Genomic DNA, 27,583 nt, shown 5'->3' with positions numbered 1-27,583 from the left:
TGGAGGGCAGAGTTTAGCTCCGGCCTGCCTGCAAGTTTGAAGTATACCTAGTAAGAGCTTGATTAGCTGCTTCAGGTGTGTTTAATTAGGGTTGGAGCTAAACTCTGCAGGACACCGGCCCTCCAGGACCGAGTTTGGTGACCCCTGCTAAATTACATCTGAGCTGTTCTTGAACTAAATCAGTGCCTTTGTTTTGTCTCGAGATGCACACCAGTAATGTTTTCTCTAAGGCATATTAACAAAAAATACATACAAAAAAAAGTCCTAATTGAACTATGGCCTAATCCTGGCTTAGTTTAAACCCTGTCTGTGAAACCAGGCCTAAAAGATGTAGCCTGATAACCTGTAAACTGTGTTTCTCTCTTTCTCTTTAAACAGCTGTTATTTATTTGTTTTTAATTGCGGAACATATATGAAAAAAAGTAATAGAGATGGGATGAAAAACAAAAGTTGACATTTATTGCTCTTTGTGCAAATAAAGTACTCTCTCTCATATAATGATCACAGTCTCCCGTGTCCTGTTTTCATAGTCTGCATTAATACAATTGTGTAAACGTTTCTTCATGTAATGCACATTAAAAAAATAAAGTACAATCAAATTCACAAGCAGAATCTCTCTTATTTCTTGATTAACGTTTGCCCAGAGCTGGATTTTAACATAAAAATGGAAAGAATAACTTAATAAAAGTAGGTTCAATAAAGAAATAAATGACCAGATTAAGTATGTAATTAATATTTTAATTAGTTATTAATAATAATAAATTGATTTAAGTTATATTTATAGTTATTTTTACAACACCTGATCGATGTTTATGCAATCTTCTTTCTGTGGGTGTTTGGCGCCCTCTAACGAACAGACAGCGAATAGCATTAAAGCTCCTTATTTTAAGAGACCAATCACAGCGCTCGTTATTAGCAGGCCGGAGAAACGGCCGCTGTAAAGGTGACATTTAGCTGTCTGGTCACCACAGCTTAGCCGATCCAAACTAATTGTGGAAACAGAGTGGTGGCACAAATATAAGCATGTCTTCTCTCAGGAGGACGGCGGGGGTCCTGCGAACAGGCCTGCAGCTCTTCAGACGCGGACCTCAGCAGATGACCGTCAGAAAGTGAGTGTTTATCAGCAGGAAGCTAACTGCTAACAGGCTAACAGCGCTGCCTGAATACAGTAAAGTCTGTCAACTGGTTCTTTGAAACTCCTAATAATACTGAAGAAATTGCGTAACGAAACTTATTCAATTAAATATACGGAGATTAGTCAGGTTTATTAGTAAAGAATTAACTTAGACGGTTGGATATAAGTGGAGTATGTAGAGCTTAGCTTTAAATAGAAGTGTTTACCCTGGTCGTACCATGGTATCAAACTGTAGTACCTTGCCGCTGAATTTTTAAATTTTCACATACAGTGGTATTTGCATGGTACTCCAAAATACAAGGTCCAAAAATATGGTTGTTGGTATTATCAAATTGAAAACACATGCTCGTACCAAGGTAAAAAAGCATGGTTACTCGTCTAAAAATTTATAGTACCACTGTACTTTGTAAGTTTAGTTAATTGCATTAAGTGTCTAATAATAAAGCAAATTAAAAATTCTACAAGATATGTTCTAATATGATGCATTTACCCATATTTAAAAGGTAATTCCATGTTTATGTTAAAAAAATAAATGTAATAACATTGGGGCAGGTTAAGCCAAGTTTGTAAAACGTCTGGAAATTGATTTGATGCATTTTCAGAAATAATGGGTTTGTCAGTTGACCCATCTCCTTTTTTTGTTGCTATATTTGGTGTTACAGCACAAAACATGCGCGTAAGTAGCTATAGTTGTAAATAGCCTTTTGTACACTACGTGCCAGAAGGTTAATATTGCTTAAATGGAAAGACCCCTTTCCCCCTACTTTCCTCCATTCGATTAAAGAGATCATGCAGCATCTTAAACGGGGAAAAAATAAGATTCTCTTCAAGGGTCTTCCCAGAAATTCTATGCAATATGGCAACCTTTCTTGTCATTTGTTGAAAAATACAAGTAGGGAATACAATCACAAAATATGTTGTTTTTTTTGTACAATGTAATTGATACTTTGTCTGATGGGTAAAGGGTTGGGTTGGGGTACGTTGGTGTAATTTTATTTCTTGCATATTATAAAATCTTAAATAAACAGATAATTACAGAAATAATTGAGTAATAAGAAAAAAAATCAAAACTACACTTAGAAAAATTTAAATATTTAATTAGCTATTTTATGTACAATTTATTAGTTTGAACTATTTGGTGTATTTTCACTTATTTATAAATATCCATATATATTTCTTCAGCTTATTAGTATCAGCATGTATTGTCATTAGCACTGCTAGCCATTAAATTTTACATACTTGCCGGTGATCTTTCTAACGGTTATGTTTTAGGGCAGGAGGAGGCACTCATATTGAACCCCAATACAGACAACCTCCTCAGATCACCAAGAACCAGAAGTTTCAGGCAGAGCTGCTCAGTGGCGCCATGTGGTTCTGGATCCTGTGGCACATCTGGCACGACCCGGATGCTGTATTGGTGAGTGGGAACTGCATCAAAATAGATGAGCATTGGGATAAATTGCTACTATTTCATAATAAACAGACCACCAGCCACTTAGCTAAATGTCTCTTTAGGGTCATTTCCCATGGCCGGACACTTCAGCATGGACCGATGAGGAGCTGGGAATCCCACCTGATGATGAAGAGTAGATTTGCCCTCAACAACCCAATGTACATATGCATTTAAAGGGATAGTTCACCAAAAAACTGAAAATTCTGTCATTAATTACTCGCCCTCATGTCATTCCAAACCCGTAAGACCTTTGTTCAAATTCAGAACACAAATTAAGATATATTTGACGAAGTCCGAGATCTTTCACATCACAAGGACTATTTTAACGATATCCTTACTACCTTTCTGGACCAAAATGTTTTAGTTGTGTTGTCTATGCAGGGTCAGAAAGCTCTTGGATTTCATCAAAAATATCTTAATTTGTGTTCTGAAAATGAGCAAAGGTCTTACGGGTTTGGAACAACATGAGGGCGAGTAATTAATGACAGAATATTCTAGAAATAGCTTATTTCTTCAGTGCAGTTACTTGGTGCTGCCACAGCATGCATGACTGATATTTCTCTTCTCTGCTTTGCAGATGTGCACCAGATTGCAGGACCCGCACACTTTCTGTAGAGGAAACTAAAAGTTCCTGTTATGTATATGGACTTATTATCAAGTCTAATTGTAAAAGTTGCATTATAAAATATAAATAAAAGCCATCAACGCTTCAATTTGTCAGTAGAAGTGTTTTATCACTCAACATTTGGTAAAGGGAAGGGGAAAACAGTGTGATCTACAAAACATTTCCCTCATCTTATATATACATTGCATTGGAGAAATTCCATCACATCCAAAACTTTCAAAGAGAACTCTGGGAAACTTTGAAGAGGAGGAACAGAACACAGCATTTGAAAACACAGTGACATTAAGTCTATAGCACAGTTGAAAATGGAAATGAAAGCTAGAGATTAATAAATACTGTACAATTAATGCATCAAAGCAAAGGACACCTGTCTGAAAACCAGCTCCACTGATCAAATATGAAGGAGAAATCTGAGAGGGTGCTCGTCTATATCAAGGTTAGGGAGCGGGAACCGAGGAACATTTTTTTTTTTTTTCATAAAATACACGCGCAAGAGCAAAACTCCAAACTGTAACAAAGCCTGAGTTTTAGCAGTTATCCAACTCGTCATCCAAAATAGTGCATTTGCTTTTTAAACCAACAGAACTCTTACACAACAGTCGAGAATAGCTGATCATAATCTGTTGGTGCTGCTCTATGCACAAAATCCAACAAACCCGAGATTATTTTTGTAATATACTTCACAGCGGGACAATTTTGTTCTGGATCTGGGATTTACGTCCACCAGACAAAAAAGTAAAAATTAAGTAAAATAATGGGGAACATACATTTGTTGGCAAACGAGTATAAAACGAGATTGTATGACAGTGCTGGTGATGAATTCAAAGATGTCACCTGTTTGATGTTCCCTGAGAAAACGTTTCGTAGCCTCTCTAAGAAATTCACACACAAGCACCACTTTTTTGTTGTTCCCACTGAAATTCTTTTGTCCCGTTAAAGCATAAAGCAACAATATTCAAACAAACTCACTAAACATTATAGAGGTAAATTGAACAGCAAAAGTCATTCAAATTTCTTTTAAGTAGACAAAATCCATAAAGCTGAACCTAAGCTCATTACTCTTGAATAGGCAACATTCAAAATAATACTATTTACAAAACTATTCAATGCAAAGGAAAAACTGGAAACTCAATACAATATTATCTTTCAAATTAATAAGTTATCCAGTCAATAAAAAATAAAATAATTCAAAACAAAATAGAACATAAATTATGCAGAATGAGCGAAAGATAATTGTCAATCACGTGACAAGCATATTTAGTCCTTGCAAACTACATCGCAAACAGTATTTCAGAGGCGGCGCTCCAGGATGCAGTACCTCTCTGTGGCCACTGGGTTATAACAGGCGAAGTAACGTGGAAACGCATTTACCTCAATTGACAAGAACTGCTAAACTTGTTCTTTCTTTCTTTTTAAATTAAATTTTTTTTTACAAAACAAGGTACAACTCAAATTTATTTTTCTCAGCAGAACTTGAACTCGGTATATAAAAAAATACCCCAGAATATTCCTTTAAATCGCCTATTTAAGCCCACCGGAGAACAAATGTAGTATAAACCGTCAAATCAAGGAAAATCATGTTATATCTTCACCACTTTTTGATTTCATTTGATGGTTGACACAATACTTTCCACTATGAGAGGACTTCCTGCGTATCCTAAAAGTGCGGCCCACTAAATCATCAATACATTACTCACTGCTGTACAATTATTGCTTAAAGGGGACTGGAGAAGGATTTATAAATGTTCAGCACCATTTCAAAAGCTCATACATCAGCCTGAGACAATCAAAGGAGAGAGAAATAGGCAGATTGATAATGACTTGAGGGGAATCCGAAGACCAATGTCAGGCTGTCGAGGGCTAGGAAGACGTCCTTAGCCTGCGAGCGCCTGGACACTCATGCTACAGATGCAGTAAGAGGTAGGGTGTGGGAGAGGAGAGGCCTCAGCCCATGATACACACACTTGCGGCTCGTTTTCCTGGCTGTAGGAACACACGCTGCTCTCTGGACCTCCAACTATCCGTTTCTGTGCTTCCTCTTGAAACTCTTGGCGGTTAATGTTGAAATGCTGTCCAAAGTAAAGCAGCTTCCCTGTGCTGATGGATAACGTGTTGTATTTCGTGTGATTGGTGAAAAAAAAAAAAAGTAGTGAGGCATTAAACATACCCTGTCACCTAAACATGCACAGTGAGTAAGAGAACTGTGTGTGTGATAATAATCCCAGCGTATAAAGAAAAGCAGCTGTGTTGATTTATTACACGTCTCATTCTTTCCTCTGTCATGCTACAGGAATAAGCCTTTATGGTGGCTCATTTTCAATATCTTGCCAAGCCTCTGTTTAGCCGTCGCCTGTCCTTTCTTAGGACGCTTTCCTGCAATAAAACCACAAAAACGTGATAGAAGCAAAAGCGAAGTCATTTAGTGTGTTCTCTGAAAAACTGTTGCTAACATTACTGTTAAGGCCATTGCACACTGAGTCCGAAATTTTTGCACGTTGAAAAATAAATATGACCTCACGTTGTCAATCATGTTTACACAATGCCTCCAAAACTTTCGTCCGTCATAAATTTGGATCGGGTTCGGATTTCTGCGTTCTTCGCATCCATTGCAAGCATTTTGAGAGGTGCTTTGACAATTCAGAGCCACCGTACAAGTGAACGCCAAAATCCAGAATGGCCATCCACTTCATAATCCCACAGCTCCTTAATAAGGAGGGGGAACTCTCCTCCCTCTCTATATCTCAGGAGTGGATGGACCAAACAAAATCATCCTCACTCCTTGGAAAAACTCCATTTAGTATTGTTTTGCAAATTTTTTTGCAACGGACTAATTAAGGCTACGCATCGGACTCGGTGTGCAAGGTTTCTGTGCGTGACAAATTTTTAGGATAACGAATATGAAAAAACGCATATGAAAATTTCGGACTCGTGTGTAATGACCTTTACTCCACAAACATACATTTTTGGAATGATTTTGTGAACGCCCAAAAATGTTTTATTGGTAAACATCACATAAGTTAACGAAAAAAAAAAAAAAAATCTTTACAAATGTTTAAAATGCCCAATATACTTGATGTATTCTTTGAATTTCAAATCATTTTTAAAAACTTTTATACCAAGTTAAAGAACAGTTGACACATTTAATGACTCTAAAACTGTCATGTGGTGTAACCAAGTCAAAACTAAACATTTTCAAAAACAAGGCAAAAACAAATATTTTAAATATAAATTTTCAAATTTTTCTCTTAAAAAAAGAAAAGTTTTTCCAAGACAAAAATAGTTTCAACAAAAATACTTATAATAAATAACAAAAATTTTATATTTATATTAGGGCTGTCAATCGATTTTATTTGTTCTAAATGTACCTTAAAATTAATACTTTTCAAGTTTTTAATACTGCAATCAACATGGGCATGGACAAATATGGATGCTTTATGCAATATATGCTGTGATTTTGGCTAAACTTCCACGTAAAATTAGAGAAGCAACGTGTTTTAACTGAAAGCGCTGCTCCTCTCCGCCGCTCGCTCAACAGAGCAGATGCAGAGAGAGGTATGTGCGCGCTCTGGGACAGCAAGACCTCACGCAGCAGTACCAGCGAGTCTCAGAAACTAAATAAGCTGTGGGAAAACCCTAAAGATTTGTCGCTTAGCGAAAAAAAAAAAAAAGTTGCTAAAGGGGTCTGAAAAGTCAGTAAGTTGGCAACACTGTCAGCATCTCCATCCATTTCTCCAACTACGGGCCAGGCCACAGGTCAACCAGAAAATGAGTGTTACGTTAATCGCGCGTTAATAAAATTAGTGCCGTTAAAATTAATTTGCGTTAACTCATTATTAACGAGTTAATTTTGACAGCCCTAATATATATATATATATATATATATATATATATATATATATATATATATATATATATATATATATATTTACAAATATCCTTATAAACAAATTAATTCATTAATATTAATTTTTTTACATTTTTAGGGATTTGCAACATGACTTTTCAAAATGACCTCGTCATAAAAAGGTCAAATTATTGACTTTGATACACTGTTATGAGGGTCAGCAGAGGTCCTCTATATGATATGGCAAATAAAGATTTTGGTTCTTATAAGAAATAAATATTATTGTTGTTTCTACGATGCTCACCTTTAGTGGCCTGGTTGCTGATGGGTGTGGGGTTGGGGGCGTGTCTTTTGAAGGGGTGGAGGGGAGGAGAAAGTGAGCTCTCTCTATATGAATACTCCTCTCCGAGACTCCCATCCTCTCCATCTGGGCTGCGGGGTGCCGAACAGGGTTCACTGCTGTCCCATGCATCACTGCTGCTGCTGCTGCCGCTGCTGTTACCCTGACTGGACCACCAGTGCTGCTGTAAAATATCGCCCCCTGCTGATGCCTGCTGACAGAGCAGCCCCGCCATGGACAGCATGCCCTGAATGGCATCATCTGTGCTCGGTGAGGTAGGACGTTCTCTGTGGGAAACAAGTTTTCAATTTTAGCAGAAAAAAGGACTTAAAATTAGCTTTTAAACTGTGCCAAGTTTCTCAGGTGTGTAAAATGAAGGGCAGCCGCACCGTTTTAGCATTTGCTTATGGTGGATGTGCTGCCGGCCGCTCAGATGCTCCACAAAACTCCCTGAGTCTCTCTTACTTCCTCCATCTTCTTCAGAACTCTCTGACTCTGAGTGTTTCTGTTTAAAGGAAGCATAATAGATAGGATTAAGATGGATAAGTCATTTGACCAAGTGAAAGTAAGTGGTTAGCTCTTTGGGAGCTTCTTGGACATCATCAGTACCTCAGCAGAATCTTCTGCTTCTGACTCAGAGTCGCTGTCTGAAGACGCAACATGTGGCGACTCTGTCCTGAGTTCTGTCTGCACAGTTAGACCTGAGAGATGAGTCAAACAAATTTCCTTTTACATTCTAATCAATCAGTGTTAACAGAAGAAAGTGATGCTTTTTGCTTGGCTTCAGTATTATATAAGCATTCTGGCGAGCAAAAGCAAAGTCGCTCACCATGATTGACTGGTTTCTTGATAGTGCAGTGTACTCTTAATTCATCCTCTCGCTTTTCTTTTTTCACTTGTTCTTGTTGGCACATCGACATTCTTTCAAATTTGATCCCATGTTGATGGAACTGCAACATTTCCACTCCACTGACTTTGGCTGCCACATTACTGATAGGTGACCTCTCCCTGTGAGGAAGGACACACTTCTTCATGAGATGCTTAGAATATAAAAAGCCTTCAAAATACATTTATTCATTTAATTACTATATTATAATAAACAAATATAAATGAAAAATAAAATATTACATAAAATATCATAAACATAACATTCAAATGTTTGGGGTTGGTGAGATTATTATTATTAACTTTTTTGAAAAGAAGTCTCTTATGCTCACCTAGAATCAATTTATTTAAACAAAAATACAGCGAAACATATTGTGAAATATTACAATTTAAAATAACTTTTCTAATTTAATATATTTTCAAATGTAATTCATTCCTGTGATGGCAAAGCTGAATTTTCGGCATCATTACCCCAGTCTTCAGTTTCACACGAACCTTCAGAAATAATTCTAAAATGCTGATTTACTGCTCAAGAAACATTTATTATTTCAATAGTGCTGCTTAATATCTTTATGGAAACCATGCTATTTTTTATATATATATATATATATATATATATATATATATATATATATATATATATATATATATATATATATTAGTAACAATGTAAAAGATTTTGCTGTCACTTGTGATGAGTTTATTGTATCCTTGATTAATAAAAATAGAAATTTTGAAATAGAAATAAATAAATATTTATTCCAACCTTTTGAATATTAGTTTATAATAATAAATATATAAAGCTAGTACAAATAAACTAGTATTAATCAAACTATCACATCAAGAATAAAGAGGTAGAGGTAAAATAACTAAATTTTAGTAGTCAATCAATATAGTGAAATTATACTATTATTGATACTAAATTCCACACTGTATTTAAAAAGTTCCATAATATAGATGTCTACATGTTAAAAGAAAACAATGGCATGTAACCATTCAATGATTTCTCAATAAAGGACCCTCACCGCATAATTTTGCCATTACATAGCACCAGGCGCAGGGCGTTGTCATTACTACCCTCAACAGCTACTGCAGACACTGAAGACACTTTCTTGAACTTGCCATTCACTTTGGAGCTGAAGGCTGGGTCCTGTTACAAGAGAAGAGAGGTGTTTTTATTGGAAATGAGTAATAATTAGGGGAAGTCATGACCTAATGGTTAGAGAGTCGGACTCGTAACCCAAAGGTTGCGAGTTCGAGTCTCAGGACCGGCAGGGATTGTAGGTGGGGGGAGTAAATAACCAGCGCTTTTCTCCACCTTCAATACCACGACTGAGGTGCCCTTGAGCAAGGCCAAACCCCCAACTGCTGCCCACTGCTCCGGGGTGTGTGTGTGTTCACTGCTGTGTGTGTGCACTTTGGATGGGATAAATGCAGAGCACTAATTCAGAGTATGGGTTACCATACTTGGCCACATGTCACGTCACTTTTAATTGCATGCTGCTAAAGCAGTGAACATATCAATATCAAGGTGAAAATGTCCTCTACAAACATTTGATAGCATTGCATTACAGTCATATGATAAACAACAACAACAAAAAAACACACTCACCACCTCAAGAGGCCCGACCTCCAGTCTCTTTAATATCTCCAGCGTGTGAAGCTCCAAGACATCCAAGTTAGAGGGCAGTTTGTGGCTATGATGATGATGGTGGTGGTGTTCATGATGATGGTCTCGTAGCCGCCGAGCGGCCCGCTGTGCCTGATACCCCTTCTCCAGTGATGAGCGTGTTAAAAAGCACTCAGCACTTCCCTGAGATTTTCCAGCTTTATTCGATTCATCCTGTTTAAGAAAGCACAGCAAATTAATTAAACTTCTAGCCATGTTGTACCATGTTGAATCAGCCATTAAATTAATTGGCAAACATTTAAGGAAGGAATTTTTTTTTAAAGAATTAAGATGAAATATATTTGACATTTAATTTAATATAATTCTAATATTACAGGCATACAGAAAGAAAAAAAAAACATTAATTAATTTAATAATTAAAAAATAAATTTACTTTATAATAAAATGTAATTTGTATACATTTTTAATAAAAACATTGAAGACCTTCATTCATCTTCAGAACACAAATTAAGATATTTTTGATGAAATCTGAGAGCTTAATAAAAACATGAAATAAAAACAGTATCTCTCTAAAGACCTAAGAATTACTGTCTTACCTCCAGGTAGCGGATCTCCTTGGTCAGAGCTTTAATGAGAAGGCTTGGTCTGATATGGTCTGGAACCTCACTGTTGGGTTGAGTCAACTGCAGAGGAAACACACAGAGAACATGACCATGTGCACCAGCCACAGGAGTTGTACCAAACAAATAATGAGATGGTAAAAGCGGACATTCTCTCACCTCCCTCCTCAGCCATGTCTTCAGTGATGAGATTAAAGCTTTCACTCCGTCCACTAGATAACCCTGAGGTTGACATTTATCCTCCCGCAGCTCTGAAACACAAACATGTTTCACTCTGAATCTTCATTTGATCATGATGCTTCATCTAACTACATTTATGTAAGGAATAACTGACAACGGACCGTTGAATTATTGAAAATCCTGCCCTGGACTAAAGAACTGCATGAATAGTCCTGTCTCACTCACCTTTAAGGGTCTCCAGAAGGTTTTTGGCCACATACCAGCAGATGGCCTCAAAGTATGGGAACTTAAAGAGATCTGGAGTCTTCAGTCTGCGTTCCATCTCATAACACCTAAAATGTGAATGGAGAGGTAGTTCAGTTACAGCAGGAATAAGTTTAGAAACCGGAAATTAACTACAGTGACAGGAACAATCTAGAGAAGATTAAATCAAAAGAACATAGATTGAGGATTTAATTCAGGGTTTTACCTGAGCTGCATGCCTATGTTTAAGTTATGCAAGAAGTTCCCACCAAAGGCCATGGAGTCCTGAGAAGTGAGCACTGCATGGATCCAACCTGTAGAGGGCAACAGAGATCAACATTCAGGTCTTTGTTATGCAGACCTAGAACATTTTCACTAGCTTGATCAAAAATAATAATGAATCATCATTGAAAATAATTGTATTTTTAGTGATGTCTCTATATCAGAGTCAGATATATTATTTTGATTAAACTCTAGCGAGTTACACTACGTTAAAACACCCATTTCATTAATTAGCATATATTTTAGTTTAAAATATAATAATATATTTAACATTTTAAATTTAATTTACATAATTTAAATGCAATTTAATTCAGGAAGTAAAAATAATAATACTTAATACAAAATATTCAAAATAAATTAAGAAAATATATATTTTAAACATTTTAATTTAACAAAATTGTAATTAAATCTAACAAGTTTAATTTTATCCAGACCATGTTAAATATTGTCAGCTTTTTTACAAAAAAAACAACAACATTACTTACATTACAATACAAATATCACTTTCATATAAAACAACTAACTGATGCTTCAGAGACTATCACAAGTTACTCAAACAAATTTAATTACAAAATAAACAACTGTAATCTGTTATAGTTACTGAGATTTTTTTTTTTGTAATTGTTACTTATGAGAATTTTGATGATTAAAGGGGGTTACATCTTAATATTTTCTGTAAAAAGTTAGAATATGTTGAATAATATTAATTTGTTGCGTTGCCTGTTTTTATGAGCGCAATGCCCCCTGCTATATAAAGGCAGTTTAGGAAAGCGATGCCATTCTGATGCGTTTCTCTTGTATGAATTTGCAGCACACCAAGTCTACCAATTACATCAATCACATTGCTGCTGAACGCTTTAGACTGCAACCTGTGTAAAAGTTGATTAACTAGGAATTTAGAAAACTAATAAAAAATGTAATCAGTTACATTAATAAAGTAACTGAAATAGTTACACTAATTATTCAATTTTAAGTAGGTAACTTGCAATCTGTAACATTTCCAAAGTAACCTTTGCAACACTGTTCAGCCTTGACATTTATAGATGTAAGCAAAATACAGTATACACACACACACACACACACACACACACACACACACACACAAAATTCACAACAGTAACCAGTGTGTATACAAAGACATACAAATACACATCAGCAAAAGCCAAATATAGAGTCATCTCACACCCACACCTCACCGCCACTGACAGAAATATCACTTTTATCTGTCCGTCTAGCTGCATGTGTATTGGCCACCATGTGCAGATATGTTGCTAAACAAGAGGGGGATTTCTGCTTCGTCATGTGTGACGTTCTGCTCGAGGAGGGAAACCCACATGCTCATTTTCACACACCACAAACACACATGCTGTGATAATGAATCCCTGTGTCCACTACCTCCACAGTGGTTAAAGACCATTTTTAGCACTCTAAATGCATGCCGAATTAACACAGCGCTTCTGACAGGTGATTAAAATAACACCCAGATACTTTTCATTCTACATTCTTTCCATTTGGTGAGACGCACGTGAATTGCTTCACAGCCCCTTCAGAGTGTTTTTATTCTGTTTACCACGTTGCTCAGTGAAGAACGTTGCCCAACACTCCCACTATAACAAGGGTCATCGGTGTTGGACGCTGATCCACAGTTTCCTGGCAGGAGTTCTGGGAAACCGCCTGATATTATTTTCGCCCTTGCTGTACTGTGTACGTGTATTTCTACGAAAGCACACATCCTATTTTGTGTCATGGGGTCAATCAAGATACAAAAGATGTGCTGTTGTTTGGGTCAATGACAAATAAGAGCGTCCACAATAATGAAAACCAAAAATCTAAAAATCTACTTTTCTTGGCAATGTACTCCTTGTATTCCTGTTGGTTTCATATGGTTTTGAGAAATATATACAGAATTTATTGACACTAAAAATGTCATGTGGTGTAACCATCAAATAAAAAGTAATACCAGTTTTTTCCTCCTTACGATTTGAATATGCAAGTATACCAATCTTAATCATCTTTGTCAAAAATGTTTATAAATGTATGTTTTAACGTTTCATGACATTACAATTATCATGAATTATTAATTCATAAAATATCTTTACTTTTTGGGGACTTTTCATTTTCCGGACAATTTGTTTTGGATATTTTAAGAGACTTATTGACCTTGACACATAGTTATGAAAGTGAAAGTGAAGTGACATACGGCCAAGTATGGTGACCCATACTCTGAATTCATGCTCTGCATTTAACCCATCCAAAGTGCACACACACAGCAGTGAACACACACACACCGTGAACACACACACAGCAGTGAACACACACACAGCAGTGAACACACACACAGCAGTGAACACACACACAGCAGTGAACACACACACAGCAGTGAACACACACACAGCGTGAACAGTGGGCAGCCATTTATGCTGCGGCGCCCGGGGAGCATTTGGAGGTTCGATGCCTTGCTCAAAGGCACCTCAGTCGTGGTATTGAGGGTGGAGAGAGCGCTGGACATTCACTCCCCCCACCTACAATCCCTGCCGGCCCAAGACTCGAACCCGCAACCTTTGGATTACGAGTCCAACTCTCTAACTATTAGGCCATGACTTCTTCACGAAATGAGGGACTCTATGATATAATCTCTTATTTCTGCATGTTGGTTGCACCACATGATTTATGGTAATATTAAGATAATGGCAACCAACTAAGGTTTTCTTAAAAGTGCCCCATTATGGATTTTTTAAAATTACCTTTCATGCAGTGTGTAACACAGCTCTAAGTGAATGAAAACATCCTGCAAAGTTTTAAATCTGAAAGTGCACCATGTATAAAGTTATTGTCTCTCAAAAGAAAGAGTAGACTCTGAATCATAGAAAGGAGTCGTTTTTAAAATGAATCCCAAGCTGTTTCATGTTGAAGCCGCCCACTTGTTGGTCGTTTGGCGTTGGTCTGAATGAAAATGCGAATTAATTTTTTGCCACTAGGTGCCGCTTTTGGAGAAGTAAAAATAGCGGTTTCCCCGGTAACGCGTTACACAAAGCAGCACTGTGGTCACAAACACTGATTTATCAGGCATTACAGGTATGATTAAATGGAAATGAGACCAATCGGACCAATCACCGTAAATTAGTGTCACGCAAAGGAGGGGTTTGGAAAAATGAATTAAGTGAATCGTTTAGGAGTCATTGAGCAAATATGGTAAAAATAAATGCATAGAAGACAATGAAAGTGTTTTTTGACCTTGCATGCATGTTAACCTGTTGTTGGGGACTCCCAAAACCAAAATATTTCATTACCCATAATAGGGGCACTTTAAGGAATTTCATTATTTTAATGATTATTGTTTCTTTGATATGAAGACAGTTGTAGCACCCTGGTATTTTTGACATGGAAAAAAATGTTTTAATGAATATTTAGATATTAATTATATTTTAATTTGAATATTTTTTCATTTATAATTTAAAATTAATTTTAATTTATTTCCTTTGGGCACCAAATGGACACGAAAAATAATATAGAAGTTTGGCCAATTCTGTGTTCTCACCAGTGGGGAGGAAGATGGTAGTTCCCTGCTTCACCACACATTTGTAACACTTGTCGACTTTATCCCCGAAGAATACTTCGCTCTGATTGGGTGATGAGCTCCAGGACTCATATAGTGCAAGGTTAGCCTTAGTCGGCTTGATCAAGTAGAAAATCTTCTCTCCCTGCAAGCGCAAAAAAAAGCAGCTTTATCAGTGCTTATCACTTACATAACAGTAACACCACATGACCAAAACTCTACAAATCGCCATTTAGAAACAATTTTGATGGCTATATACAAAAGTACACTTCATAAAACAGATTCATGTCATCAGACAGGCCCCAGTTCTTACCCAGAGAACATGATACCACACTGAAGTTCCTCCAAAATCGATGTGGAAGTCTGTGTAACTGTTTTTCATTCCCATGAGGCAATACTTCTGCACAAATGGTTTGGGGAAGAACGAGTCATCAGGCCAGTAGTTCTCCACCCAGGACATCTGCTGCGCAATTTCAGGAACATCCACCAAATCGGCCATCCTAAAACAGATCAGAAGACAAAAATCAAACTTCAAACAAGCATTTATGTGTGTTGAATGTATAATGAAACAACACGTATTTGAATGCTAGTTAAAGGGTTACTCCACCCCAAAATGAAAATTTAGTCATTAATCACTTACCCCCATGTGGTTCCAAACCCATAAAAGCTTTGTTCGTCTTCAGAACACAATTGAAGATATTTTGGATGAAAACCGGGAGGCTTGTGACTGTCCCATTGACTGCCAAACAACACTGTCAAGGCACAGAGAAGTATAAAAAACATCGTCAGAATGGTCCATCTGCCATCAGTGGTTCAACTGTAACGTTATGAATCTACGAGAATACTTTTTGTATGCCAAAAAAACCTTTGAATTTATTCAACAATTTGTCTCCTCTGTGTCAGAGTAGTGCCATTTTGGAGAATATCCGCTGGACGCAAACTGTGTAATCTGTTCTGTGTTAGCTGTGCCACACGGATACGTCTTCTACGTTTGTTTACGCTTTGATTTGAACGAAATCAACGTATCCTTGTGGCGCAGCTGACACAGAACAGATTACACAGTTTGCGTCCAGCGGATATTCTCCAAAATGGCACTACGCTGACACAGAGGAGACAAATTGTTGATTTTTTTTCTCCTTTGCATACAAAAAGTATTCTTGTAGCTTCATGACGTTACAGTTGAACCACTGATGGCAGATGGACCATTCTGACGATGCTTTTCATACTTCTCTGTGCCTTGACAGTGTTAATTGTTTGGCAGTTAATGGGACAGTCACAAGCCTCCCAGTTTGTTCGGTTGTGTTCCGAAGACGAACAAAGCTTTTACGGGTTGGGAAGGACATGAGGGCAAGTGATTAATGACAAAATTTTCATTTTGGGGTGAAGTGTTATCACTTCGCAATTTTAACCAGCAAAATATGTTATGTTGGTTTTCCACACATACTTTGTATCAGAGAACTCCAGGCTGATGAGATTCAACACTTTTGGTCGTTCAGGTTGGTAGTAATATTTCACGAACTCTCCCAGCTTGAGCTTGCTGTCTGCCTGTCTTGCGACATCAATCACATCAATGACTTTATCTGCACCTGGAAAAAGAAAGTGAGATATTTTCAAATTGGGTGTGTTTTTACAGGGCAGAATTTCTCATATATAAATTCTCTGTTATGTCGGTTTCACAAACACAAAGTCTGTAACAAGGCTTTTGAGAGACACAGCTGCAGGGCCACAAATCACAAATGACAGCTGAGGACCGGAAACAGCACTGGACAGCTGGCAGTGAAGTGACTGTAATCCCTCAATACACACACACAGCTGGCCAGCGCCTGATGACAGGGAACAGCTGGACGACAGTCCCACAAACACATAACTGAGAAAGACTCAAGGCCAAATTTGGGAACTGGACATAACTGCAAAACTCTGCACTGCTTTTGAACCCAAGCTGATATTTTTATGGCCATCATTCATTTCCAGTGATATTAAGTTAAAATTCTGTACAACATTTAAATGTAAGGCATTTAAAGTCCAGCCCAAAATGATTCATCATTTACTTATTATTTTATTATTATAAGTGAACAGATCAGCGGTTTTAGTTTTTTATTATAGTATTAAATACTATTATAGTATTTATATATATATATATATATATATATATATATATATATATATATATATATATACTATTATAGTATTTATTATATTTCTATTTTATAGAATATTTTGAAGTGGCTTTCATTTTTATATTTTCATTTCAATTTTAGTTTATGTTTTAGCCATTTTATGTGCTTTTTCATTTTTAATTAGTTTATCATTTCTATATAGCTGTAACTTTTTATTTCAGTTGTAGTATTACAAATTCAAATGCCAAGGCAGCATTTCTCATTTTCATCGAAGTCAAGTTTTTCATCCAATATTTTAGTTTATTTTAGCTTTATTATTACATTTCAATTACAGAAAAGTAGCTCCAAAAATGACAAAAAGTTGCATAAATCTAACATGAAAGTAGACCATACAACTAGTGCACTATATTCAAAGTCTTCCATAACATTTCTTGAGGAACAGACTGAACTTTAAGACAGTTCCAGTCCCCATTAACTTTCATTATATGGAAAAGAGCAGCTTGAACACTCTGCCAAACCTCTTATTTTATGTTCCACAGAATATTCCCGATTTGGAAATGACATGATAGTGACAGACATTTTAGGTAATGATACCTTTGACTTCTGTTTAAAATTGTTCTGATAAGTAATGTAGCATACAATTGGTTAAAGTCTGACCACACACACAACAATATGCTTCTCTAAATCTGTCCATATATGGAAGAATGAGTGTTTCTTATAATGTGTGTTTATCTTTTCTAAGAAAAGAAAAGCAGGTGTAGGGAGAAAATGGAAGAAACGACAGACAGAGAAGGTCAGTGGCCTTTTGTCTGTGCCCAACTGGCTGGGTAACATGATCTGATGAGTGGCCCGCTCCCCCCTCTCTTTCTGTCTGTCTCTCTCTCTCAAACACACACACACCTCTTCCCCTCGACACCTGTTACTATTAAAACACTTCCAGCTTAAAGATCAGCGGCGTGCGAAAGAGGGAGCCATGTAACACAAGAATTGAGATAAAACAGCCCTATTGGGAATCTGAGCTCAGACTGACTGCTGTACAACAGCTTTGTAACTGGAGATGAAATGTTTTAGGCCTAATGTAGAGGAGAGAGAAGATAACCTCCACAGCTGTACGGAGTTAGGTCTAAACCCATTGACTACCGGCACGGATGGATAAACGCAATCACAATGTCACTCAGTAATCTAATGCTTTCCAGGCCAATGTGTTTGTTCAGAAAAAAAAAAGACTTGTTAGCTTAAATAAGATTACATTAAAACCAAACAGAGGTTTGAGTAAAAGGGTGCACTTGGGTGCCCACCTCAGAAACTTTACCATGCCTTTATTTTTCTGTTTTCCAAATGCCTTTTTACGTATAGATTTTGTTTTACACTTCACACAGGCTATGGAAAATCACAGATTTAAATCATGATGGAAAAAAACAAACAGTGAATATAATATAATAAGCATTTTATTATGTGAAAATGATTTATAAGTGTGAGTGCATATATTTATTACATTAACATCTTTGACAAATAGGCCTAGAAAGCTTAATAGAACATTAAAAGAACAGTATTTATTTGAAATATAAATGTGTGCATATAAATACATGTGTGTATACATGTATGTATCTATTGCACAAATTTCATGTGGGTCTGGTTATGAGTCCAAATGTGTTATTGATCTAATTGCGTCTCTTTTGCTCTAGTGCCCCACTTGCCAGGCACTCTCCCGAGCTGTTATCTGATAGACAGTAAATGCAGTGTACACACGTACCCACGTAATGCTCCACATCGCTGACAGAGAACGAGAGAGGGGGCAGTTTAAGCCCCAGTCCATCCAGGTCATGGACCGCTATGGGGTAATGGAAGCCCTCCCTCTCCAGGTAGCGCTGGGTCACATGGCTCCCCTGCATTGGCACCAGAATCTCATGGCCACTTTGAAACATTCAAGACACACAGAATTCAAGTTTAAGTCATATCAGGTAAGTGCAAATTCCAAAGCCATAACTAGATGTAACTAATGACTGTGATTATCTCCTAAAAACGCATTAGAAGTCAAAGTAAGAAAGTTCAAGGTCTAATCAAGTTTTTATCCAGAGGTGCTTGTACCTGGCAAAGCTCCTGGCCTGGAGTTGCTGTACAAACACAGCAGTTCCTGCCTGAACGGGGCGTGTGCCATCATTTGGCTCAGTGTAGTCATGCCTGTGCCAGTTGTTGCGCTTTTTCACTGCGAAAAAGAAGGAAACATTCATAAGACTGATCCTGGAACACAACAAAAGCAATTGAGAAACATGTGCAGATGCACACACTTACTCATGGAGGGTCCATGGATGGGCTTACAGTTGGGACAGTGATAAACATCGATATCAGCAGCATGGTGCTCCACTACCTGAACACAACTGAAAAATAAAAAATAAAACATAAGTACCCTAATATAATTCTGCCACAACCATGAATGTTGCAGTACCTACTAGCAAAAAACACAAACTAGACTAATTCTTAAAAATGTAAATTTGAGGTTAACCAGCATCCTTTTAGCCATTAGCTATGCAAGTGACTTCACCACATAATTTACTTTTATTTGGATGATACACCAATACAACAATATAACAAAAATATCTATAGTGTCAAGTTAGGGGTGGGCGATATGACCAAAACCTTATATCACAATATGAGTAATTTTATTTCACGATATATATAAAGATATATATCACAATATAGTTATTTTAGCTTTAGATATGGTCTTTATATCAAAATGTTTGATACCATAGAAATGTCATAATTCTGGTCACTATTGTCATTACCACAAAAAACTAATACTAACCTAAATAAAAAACTAAAAAAAAAAAACTGAGGAGAAGTAAATAGAATAAGAAACTAATCACAAGCAATAGGACAAAAAAAACTACTGAAGAATAAATAAATAATTCTACATTCATTGTTTAAAGTAATCACGCGAGTGTGGAACAACGATAGAAACGATAGTCCAAAATCTCTATTGGTTGACAAATTTCTACTGGTTAATCGTGTCTACCGGTATATCGCCCACCCCTAGTGTAATAAAATTCACAATAAAACAGTACAAACAAAAAGTTTTTATGAAGTAAATGTGAAGAAAGGACCACACATCTCATCATACATGGTATTGTTGGACATAGTATAAACAAAATTAATGTATAACCAACAACCACCACATTGCTCTATTATATACTATATAAAGTGGGTCACCCGATGAACGGCTGCTTGCAGACACTACTTGTGCTACATGACTAGTGAGGTTTTATTCTGAGTAAATGTCAATGATGTAGAAACAGCTGCATGTTGCATGGGACAATGGTGTCATCATCTGACTGTTTCAGAAAACACTACAAAATTGTACATTGTTTACCTCTGTGTACGTCAAACATTGTGTGGGTGGGTGATGATACAATCAACAGGGCGCTGCGTCACAATTGTGGGATTTCCACCACCATCCATGTCACTCAAACCGCAGGTCAAATAACCTCGCCAAACAAGCCAAACCACAACCACAACGCTCAGCCACCCACACAAACACACATTCCAGAGGTTCGTTTCAGAGTCACACTGCCAATAATGTGAAATCAGCTAGCCGAGTCAGCCCAGCGGCAAGAGACTTACTGATGCCGAGATGAGTCAAACCACTGGGGCCACACAGGAAAACAGAAAAGTGCTATCGCTCACACAGATGCGGTTACTGACGCCTACTGTGATATTTGCTCTACCTTTCCTGTCATTCACATACATCAGGGTCTTTCTAGTCAAGCAAGAACACTACAATACTAAATGAGGGCCAAAAACAACCGCAAGCATGTTAATCAACAAAAGTTGTTACACAACATAAATTGAGCCTTTTAGCTGACCACAACAACCCTTGAACTTAGTCCCTCATTCAAATTCTGCACTTGCGGTCTTGTGGCCTTCTCTTGTATATGTCTGTTAAGTCCACAAAACCATAGTGTGTCCCATTTATCAATTTCTGTCATAAATTAGCCTACTCAAGCTCGTGTAGTTCCAAGACCTTCATTCAGCTTCAGAACACAAATTAAGATATTTTTGGATGTTTTCTTTGCACACAAAAAGTATTCTCGGAGCTTCATAAAAATAACCGTTGAACCACTGATAACTATTTTAATGATGTTTTTACTAGGGATGTGCGCTACCACTAATTTGACTGTCGTTTAAACGGAAGTTTTGTATCCGACTTGTCGACTAGTCTAAAAGCTAGAAACCCCCCAAAAATGGCAAAAAAAAACTGTGCGTGTGTCTATATAACAGCCAACACTTGAAATACTTAATCTTTGAATCACACTGTCAAAGCCCTCAATGAATTCTGCTAAAAAATAGGTCACGATTAGGCCGTATGCTTGCCTCGAGTTATCATCATTTAATTTTAGGTGGTCGTTAAAGAAAAAAAGGAAGAGCATACACTCAACATACACCAGTCAGTGCATAGCTTATTTATTCAGATCGGCTTGAGCAATGTAGAAATGGAAAATCAATCAACAGACTGACAGAATTCTTCATTTTCATACAACGTTAGCCAACATATAACCAACATACAAGTCAAAAACAATAGGAAAGTTTATCAAGGAATAGCATTAAAACGGCTTTTAAAAATGTAGGCCTACTTCATGTTGGCTATATTGTCTAAAAACAAAACAATACTCCTTTTACTTAGACCATGCGCATTTGTTCAGTTAATTTAACATGTTAACGTGGTCTGGCGAAAGACGGGACAAGAGGCGATTTTACACTTGAAGAAAAAAAAAAATGCGCTCGTTAGAAACTGAAGTCACAGGCACGCAAAGAGATAACTACCAGCAAGCAGACAGTTTCGAAAAGAGTCTGGAAATCCCACACCACCACTGTAATGGATAGGGGTGGGAGAAAAAAAAAATCGATTCTCTGATGCATCGCGATTCTCTCGTCAACGATTCTGAGCTTGGTTTGTTCCCCACATATGGCACATGTTCGCGCTAGAGACGCGGCGGGCTTCATTGCACAGAATTTGCGCTGTGAGACACATGCGAATTGCTTGACAGTGTGCTTCCACCCGCTGTGTTTTACTTTAGATATGCTTTCATTTATGCCGATTGGAATGCAGTACTATTAGATGCACGAAACTCGCACACTGACAGACTTTCACGTGCGCTTTGTGTTTGTTTGCCCTGAAGCTCGATTGCATTTTCGAATACTTTTATATGAAACTGATGTAGGCTACACACAGTCAGTTATGTTTTCAGAGCAGATCTGATATATCGAATCTGGTAGAACCTCTGAAGGGGAGGTTTTTTTATTTTAACGTTCTTTGTTTAGAAATATCTAAGCAACTGTTAGTGAGCATCCTGATGAATATGTAAATGTGTGTTGTGTGCTTTCCTCTGAATAACAAAATAAAAACACAAAAATGACATTGGTGAGAAAACAGCTGTTAAGAAAGCGTGTGATAGGTGCCATGTGAATATGCTTGCACCAGCTCTGCAATTGGCAATCAGATTCAAACTCCCGAAAATATCTTCATTTTGGTCTGATTTTGTTCAAAAGACATTACGCCAGTTTGTTCTTTGATTTCGCTTGCAGTATTTGCTGGTAATGAAGAAGCTGTACATAGACTCATGCTCTGTAGATTACGGGATATTGCTGCAATCATGTATCACAACAGCAGTTTAACTCTTCCAGTTCCCCAAATAAAGTCTTATTTGAGTTCTAATAATGCTGCAGTAAACGCTTTGGCTCTCCATTCCTTTCTTGCCATCAGAATAGAGTGGATACTGTGCTATATGGGGCTGTTAAAATCAGCAGGGGACTTGAGCAGAAAGGTGATTCTCCTCAAAGAGAAGACAGCCTTTGAACACAGGCAGAGGATTGAATGTGCTGCTGTCTCAGCTTTGATCTCATTATTGCAGGAAACGGCAAGAAAAACTAAGTACAACCAGGAAGCTGCTGTCATCCCAGACGACGCCTGGCTGGTGCTAACTTTTACTTGGCTTAATCTCCTTTATAATCAGGCCAATACCATCAACACTATTCAGCTTCTGTTGGCAATAATTTTACAGTGTCATTTTATGTCTATATGGTCCATTATCAGTATCGGTCATCTCATACTCAGACATTTTTCCTACTGCAAGATTTTTTTTTTCAGACACTGATTGATGCTGACAAAAACTCTTCCACTGCATGTGGTTTTTAACAGAAAATAATGTTTTTTTTAAAAAAATCCTCTGAATTAATGTTTTTACCATATTATTTGATACATGCAGGTGTCTATAAACCATCATTAGAATAGACCATCTGTCAGATATTATGACAGATAGCAACAGTTACCAAGGTTAATATTGTCAGTAAAGTAATGGAGAGATTACAGTGTGGATCCATACATCTGTGGTCTGAAACCATTAGACTGAATCTGAAGAATTCATCGGATGTTTGGCTATTATCCCTATGGTTCACTTGGAATAAAATCTCAGTCTGCAAATGAGATGGCTTGAACCAGTGCCGCGACTCCAGCTCATGCTGCGATAAAGTCACCTGGGTATCACAGCCAGACATGCAATGACACACGAGCAGATGGGGGAGGAAAGGTTTAAGGATGAATGACTTTACACCCACTCTCCTCCTCCGCTTCCCTCCTACGTGAACCAGACAATGAGGGACAGAACAGAGCGCTCAGATCCTGTGACGCAGTTGATGAATGAACTGAAGTTCTAAGCAGTTTGGACAACATAAAGACCAACACAATTCAATCAGCATAAGTGAAATATAAAAGCTGTACTTGTTCCATACAACCACTACTATGAACTATGAACACACAATCCCATAATGCTTCAAAGTCATGTTAGAATAATAGCATTTATGAGATCAGTCCATGTGAACGGCACAATAATGTCATAATAACCATCTAAAAGCTCTTTGAGCACCGACTGTTCAAGAAAAAAAAAATCAAGTTATAAACTTTTTGGTATAAGCCAAAAATCACATTTTCATTGTGAATGTTGATTGCATAAAGTATTTTTGTGTGTTTTGCCTAGTGTTGATGAAGAACAACTACACCGAGATTTTACTTCTCCACTTTTCCATTAACCCTGTTTCGTTCACATTACTTCTGGCTCATTAAACAATCTTCATCTTATTACATTCATTTTGTCATGGAGTTTAGTCATCCTTCCCATAATGCTTTTTATGTACCGAGTGCTCCATTTATCTCCCTGTCTTAGTTTCATAACACCATGTGAACCAGGTCAGTGTGCCACATGCCTGGAGTTGAGTCAGCCTTCCTGTCACCTGAGTAACCGATTAACTACCCACCAGAGAACCAAAGGCACAGAAAGCAAGAAAGTGTTAGTTAGGAACCCTTCGTTTAATTTTCTCTAGTGGCCATAAACAATAAGTTGTGGTCTAAAGCCCAAAGTACAGTGTGTACTCATAAAAACCAGAGTATGATTTGGACTTGAGTAGAACAACAGACTTTATACTCCATCGGATCTGTGGAGCACCCACATTACTACCTTGGACAGTGCCAATAGTGAAAATCAAATAGAAACTCCCAACTAAATAGTGACAATTTAAGTGTTTCATTTAAATGTAAATGAAAACTTATTGTCTGTATACTTCCGCAACAAATAAACCTGACAGTTTCATTGGATAAACCCACAACAGAGCAGGCAGTGGTCAACAAACCAGGCCCTGGTAAGTCAACACTAATCTTCAGGGCGTCTCAGGTCTGGAAGTGACTCACACTAGGCTTTTGTTGAGACTCAGAAGCACATTTAGGATTTAATGAGACATAATGAGTCGAACACCAAAACATCCTCACAAACCCAGGGACCAGAAGAGGGAACGTATTTAACATTGCCTTTACTTGCCCTCTTTCTCTGGCAAGCTCATCAAGCTTGTCAAGAGCGCACATATTGAAGTTAGGCACTTTGTTGTGGCAGATATATTTTTAAGAATGATCTGCAAACAACAAGAAAGAGTCAAGTTTAGGCCAGAGTCAAGCCACTCTTTGTATAATGCAGAAGGATTCCCAACTATGAGAGCCAAACAAGTCTGTATTTGGGAGAATAAGGCTAGATGGGGTGAACGTGCACGCATCTGCTGACCCCATGTGACCCTAAGCCTTTCTTGCTTAGGGATCCTCCCCCTATACATCCAAAAGTTTTAGCCCAGTTCTTGCTAAAAGTTTTTGTAAGACCCAACTAATTCTTACACTACTGCCATTTTAGAAGTACGAGTTGGTTGGTCGACGCAAAAATTCTTTGCAAAACACACCAATGAGAGCAGTAGTGGCGAGTATTTTCTAATGTATTTCTCAATAAAATTAATTACTGAAAAATAATAAAAAAAAGGGTTGGACTTAACCCCCCCCCCCCCCCCCCCCATCAGTTGACTGTGAGAAAGGGGAGGAGTTTAATCAGGCTAAATGACTGGAGAAGTCCGGCATACATCACTACAGAAAAATCTGTCATTTCAGTGGAAGTTCCAAGTTATGTTTGTTCATAATAACATTAACAACTTTGTACATTTTCATGTCAACTTCAAGATCAGTTTAATTTGAAGACAGTTTCGAGAACAAAGCTCAGGTGGACCAATGGTGAAACACCAAGCCTATATAAACCAAAGTTCTTGAAGTTTCCAATTGAAACTAAGGGTTAACTGGCCTCTTTGACGACACTCAGATCCCCAGAATTTGTTTACTTTAAGTCTGAAAAGGACAAAAGATGGTCTCAACCTGAGCTCTTTCCAGACTGCTTATTGACCTTTCAGCTCCATCAATCAGTAGATCTGTGGCCACCTAAACTCACCTGTAACCCTCAAAGAGCTAGGGTCTTGTTAAACAAATCTCGACCTGCTATAACTGTCCAGATGAAATGTCTTCTAAAGAGAACTAACGTAACATCTCATGATGCCCTCAGGGTTAGATTAATAGTGTCTTTTAAAGTAATTGATTCACAGGTTCAGACATTCACCTCACATGCATTCAGACAGACATCCTCATTCTGCCACACTTTCCGGTATCCAAATTCTACCCGAGAAGTTTCACATCTCTGATTTGGGGAAAATTGTGTGTCGTCAATCAGAAGCGAAGTGACACAGAGCATGTGGTACCCGTTTTGTGCGTCACTGACGCTGCAGAATGGCACTTGTTCTCTTCACTTCTTCTAGCCTGCAAAGGCGCCAGTCTTTGTCTCGCACTCTCACAGGGTTTGGGGAATCTGGCAGCTCCACAAAGTTACGCAAGACTTGATTCTCAACACCCGCACAACCACTCACTGTGTACTGGCGGTTACTTCGCTAGACAGGAAGGGAAGCTCAGCCCTGGCTCGTTTTCTGTCCTGAAGTTTAAAGGCAGCTACTTTTGACAATATGCCAAAAAATGTTGTCGTGCCAAGATGGATATGCTTTTGTTTGTGTACTTATCAGAAAAATACCTGTTCTGCCAAGCACTAGAAATGCTCATATTGCATAACTTGTCTTGCCACATAAAACAACGTGACACAAGAGAACAGTATGGCACGATCAGACATGATTATCATAAATATACTATTTTGTTTATTACAGATTAACCTTTATATATATATATATATATATATATATATATATATATATATATATATATATATATATATATATATATATAAAATCATGTCTGATATATGATATATATGATCAATTATTTCACTTTAATTGCATAGAAATGCACCAATACATTGCCATTAGAGTAAAATTACCGAATGAGCCTGATAAAAATTTCAGACGGCACTTAGATGCTTTTGCATATATATATATATATATATATATATACAGTAGTCAACATTTGAAGAGGATCAAAACCTTTAATCAAAGATGTCCTAAAACCAAAACAATACCCATTCTTGTCTTAGGACAACTTTGATGAACTTCTTTGATCCACTTCAAATGTTGACTACTGATATATACACAAGTTTTATTGTAATTCAATAACAGTTCAATAAACTATACTCCCTTGATCAATATTTGTAAAGAAACTCACTCAGCCGAGGCAAGTCTCAAAGCAAAGATTAAAACATTGGGCTAATGACCATATAAATCACAAAATGCATAATTTTTGCGTTCAATTCGAGTTATACAGAGCGAGAAAAATCCTTTTTCTCAAAGTTCAGCAAAGCACGTCAAGCTGAAGCAGACAGACGATTTAAATGTCTAGTTTCATAACATACAGATGAGCCATGTGGCTTTTGGCAGCTCACTTCCAGATTCAATCCTGAGGGAAGGATTGTGGGAGACAGGTTGTTTTTAAAAGTTCCCTGTACACATTTATCACGAAAACATTTGACAGAAACCGATCAATAACGCTCAAATCACATTCAAGTCGAGCGTGATCTCGCACCGTCATATTTAAATACCCGTCACCAGCACTTTCACATGACACCCCTAATACAGCCAAAATACCCCCCGTGGCAAGGCGGTCTGTACATACCAACCGATCCACATCTGTTAAGGAGGCCATAATTTCCATACCTGCCGTGAAACCAGTCTTTACAAATGTCGCATTCGATCATAAACCGGTTAACATCATAGGGCTGCCGGCAGACACAGTAGAGCGGGGCAGCCGCCATCTTCCTAATGTCCCCAAACAACGCTCAGCACTGTAGGGGCGGGATTAACTTCAGCGGAAACTCCCGAAGGAAAATAGG

General features: G+C 37.5%; 2 protein-coding genes across 3 annotated transcripts; one reads left to right on the top strand and one right to left on the bottom strand.

Annotated features, from left to right (window-relative positions):
- The first annotated feature begins 911 nt into the window (after nucleotides 1-911).
- LOC306861435 (NADH dehydrogenase [ubiquinone] 1 beta subcomplex subunit 2, mitochondrial-like) lies at nucleotides 912-3,307 on the top strand. Its single transcript, XM_079403682.1, has 4 exons — nucleotides 912-1,109; nucleotides 2,408-2,552; nucleotides 2,651-2,746; nucleotides 3,166-3,307. The coding sequence occupies exons 1-3, from the start codon at nucleotides 1,024-1,026 to the stop codon at nucleotides 2,723-2,725; spliced, it is 306 nt and encodes a 101-aa protein (XP_079259808.1). The 5' UTR covers nucleotides 912-1,023; the 3' UTR covers nucleotides 2,726-2,746; nucleotides 3,166-3,307.
- LOC306861434 (lysine-specific demethylase 7A-like) lies at nucleotides 3,304-27,537 on the bottom strand. Of its 2 annotated transcripts, none has more exons than XM_079403680.1 (18): nucleotides 27,408-27,537; nucleotides 19,203-19,288; nucleotides 18,999-19,116; nucleotides 18,664-18,824; nucleotides 16,238-16,379; nucleotides 15,107-15,293; nucleotides 14,776-14,938; nucleotides 11,182-11,269; nucleotides 10,938-11,044; nucleotides 10,692-10,783; nucleotides 10,509-10,595; nucleotides 9,895-10,125; nucleotides 9,308-9,432; nucleotides 8,227-8,405; nucleotides 8,007-8,098; nucleotides 7,787-7,902; nucleotides 7,362-7,684; nucleotides 3,304-5,586 (listed from the first exon to the last, which is right to left on the bottom strand). In XM_079403680.1, the coding sequence occupies exons 1-18, from the start codon at nucleotides 27,503-27,505 to the stop codon at nucleotides 5,498-5,500; spliced, it is 2,484 nt and encodes an 827-aa protein (XP_079259806.1). In that variant the 5' UTR covers nucleotides 27,506-27,537; the 3' UTR covers nucleotides 3,304-5,497. The 2 variants fall into 2 exon arrangements, with proteins under 2 accessions (XP_079259806.1, XP_079259807.1); XM_079403681.1 differs by having other exon boundaries at nucleotides 27,367-27,518.
- Nucleotides 27,538-27,583: the final 46 nt, after the last annotated feature.

The sequence above is a fragment of the Barbus barbus genome (assembly GCF_936440315.1).
Source record: "Barbus barbus genome assembly, chromosome: 42".
NCBI classification, from domain to species: domain Eukaryota; kingdom Metazoa; phylum Chordata; class Actinopteri; order Cypriniformes; family Cyprinidae; genus Barbus; species Barbus barbus.
The sequence above is the reverse complement of the archived record's forward strand: the minus strand, read 5'-3'. Positions and strand labels throughout refer to the sequence as shown.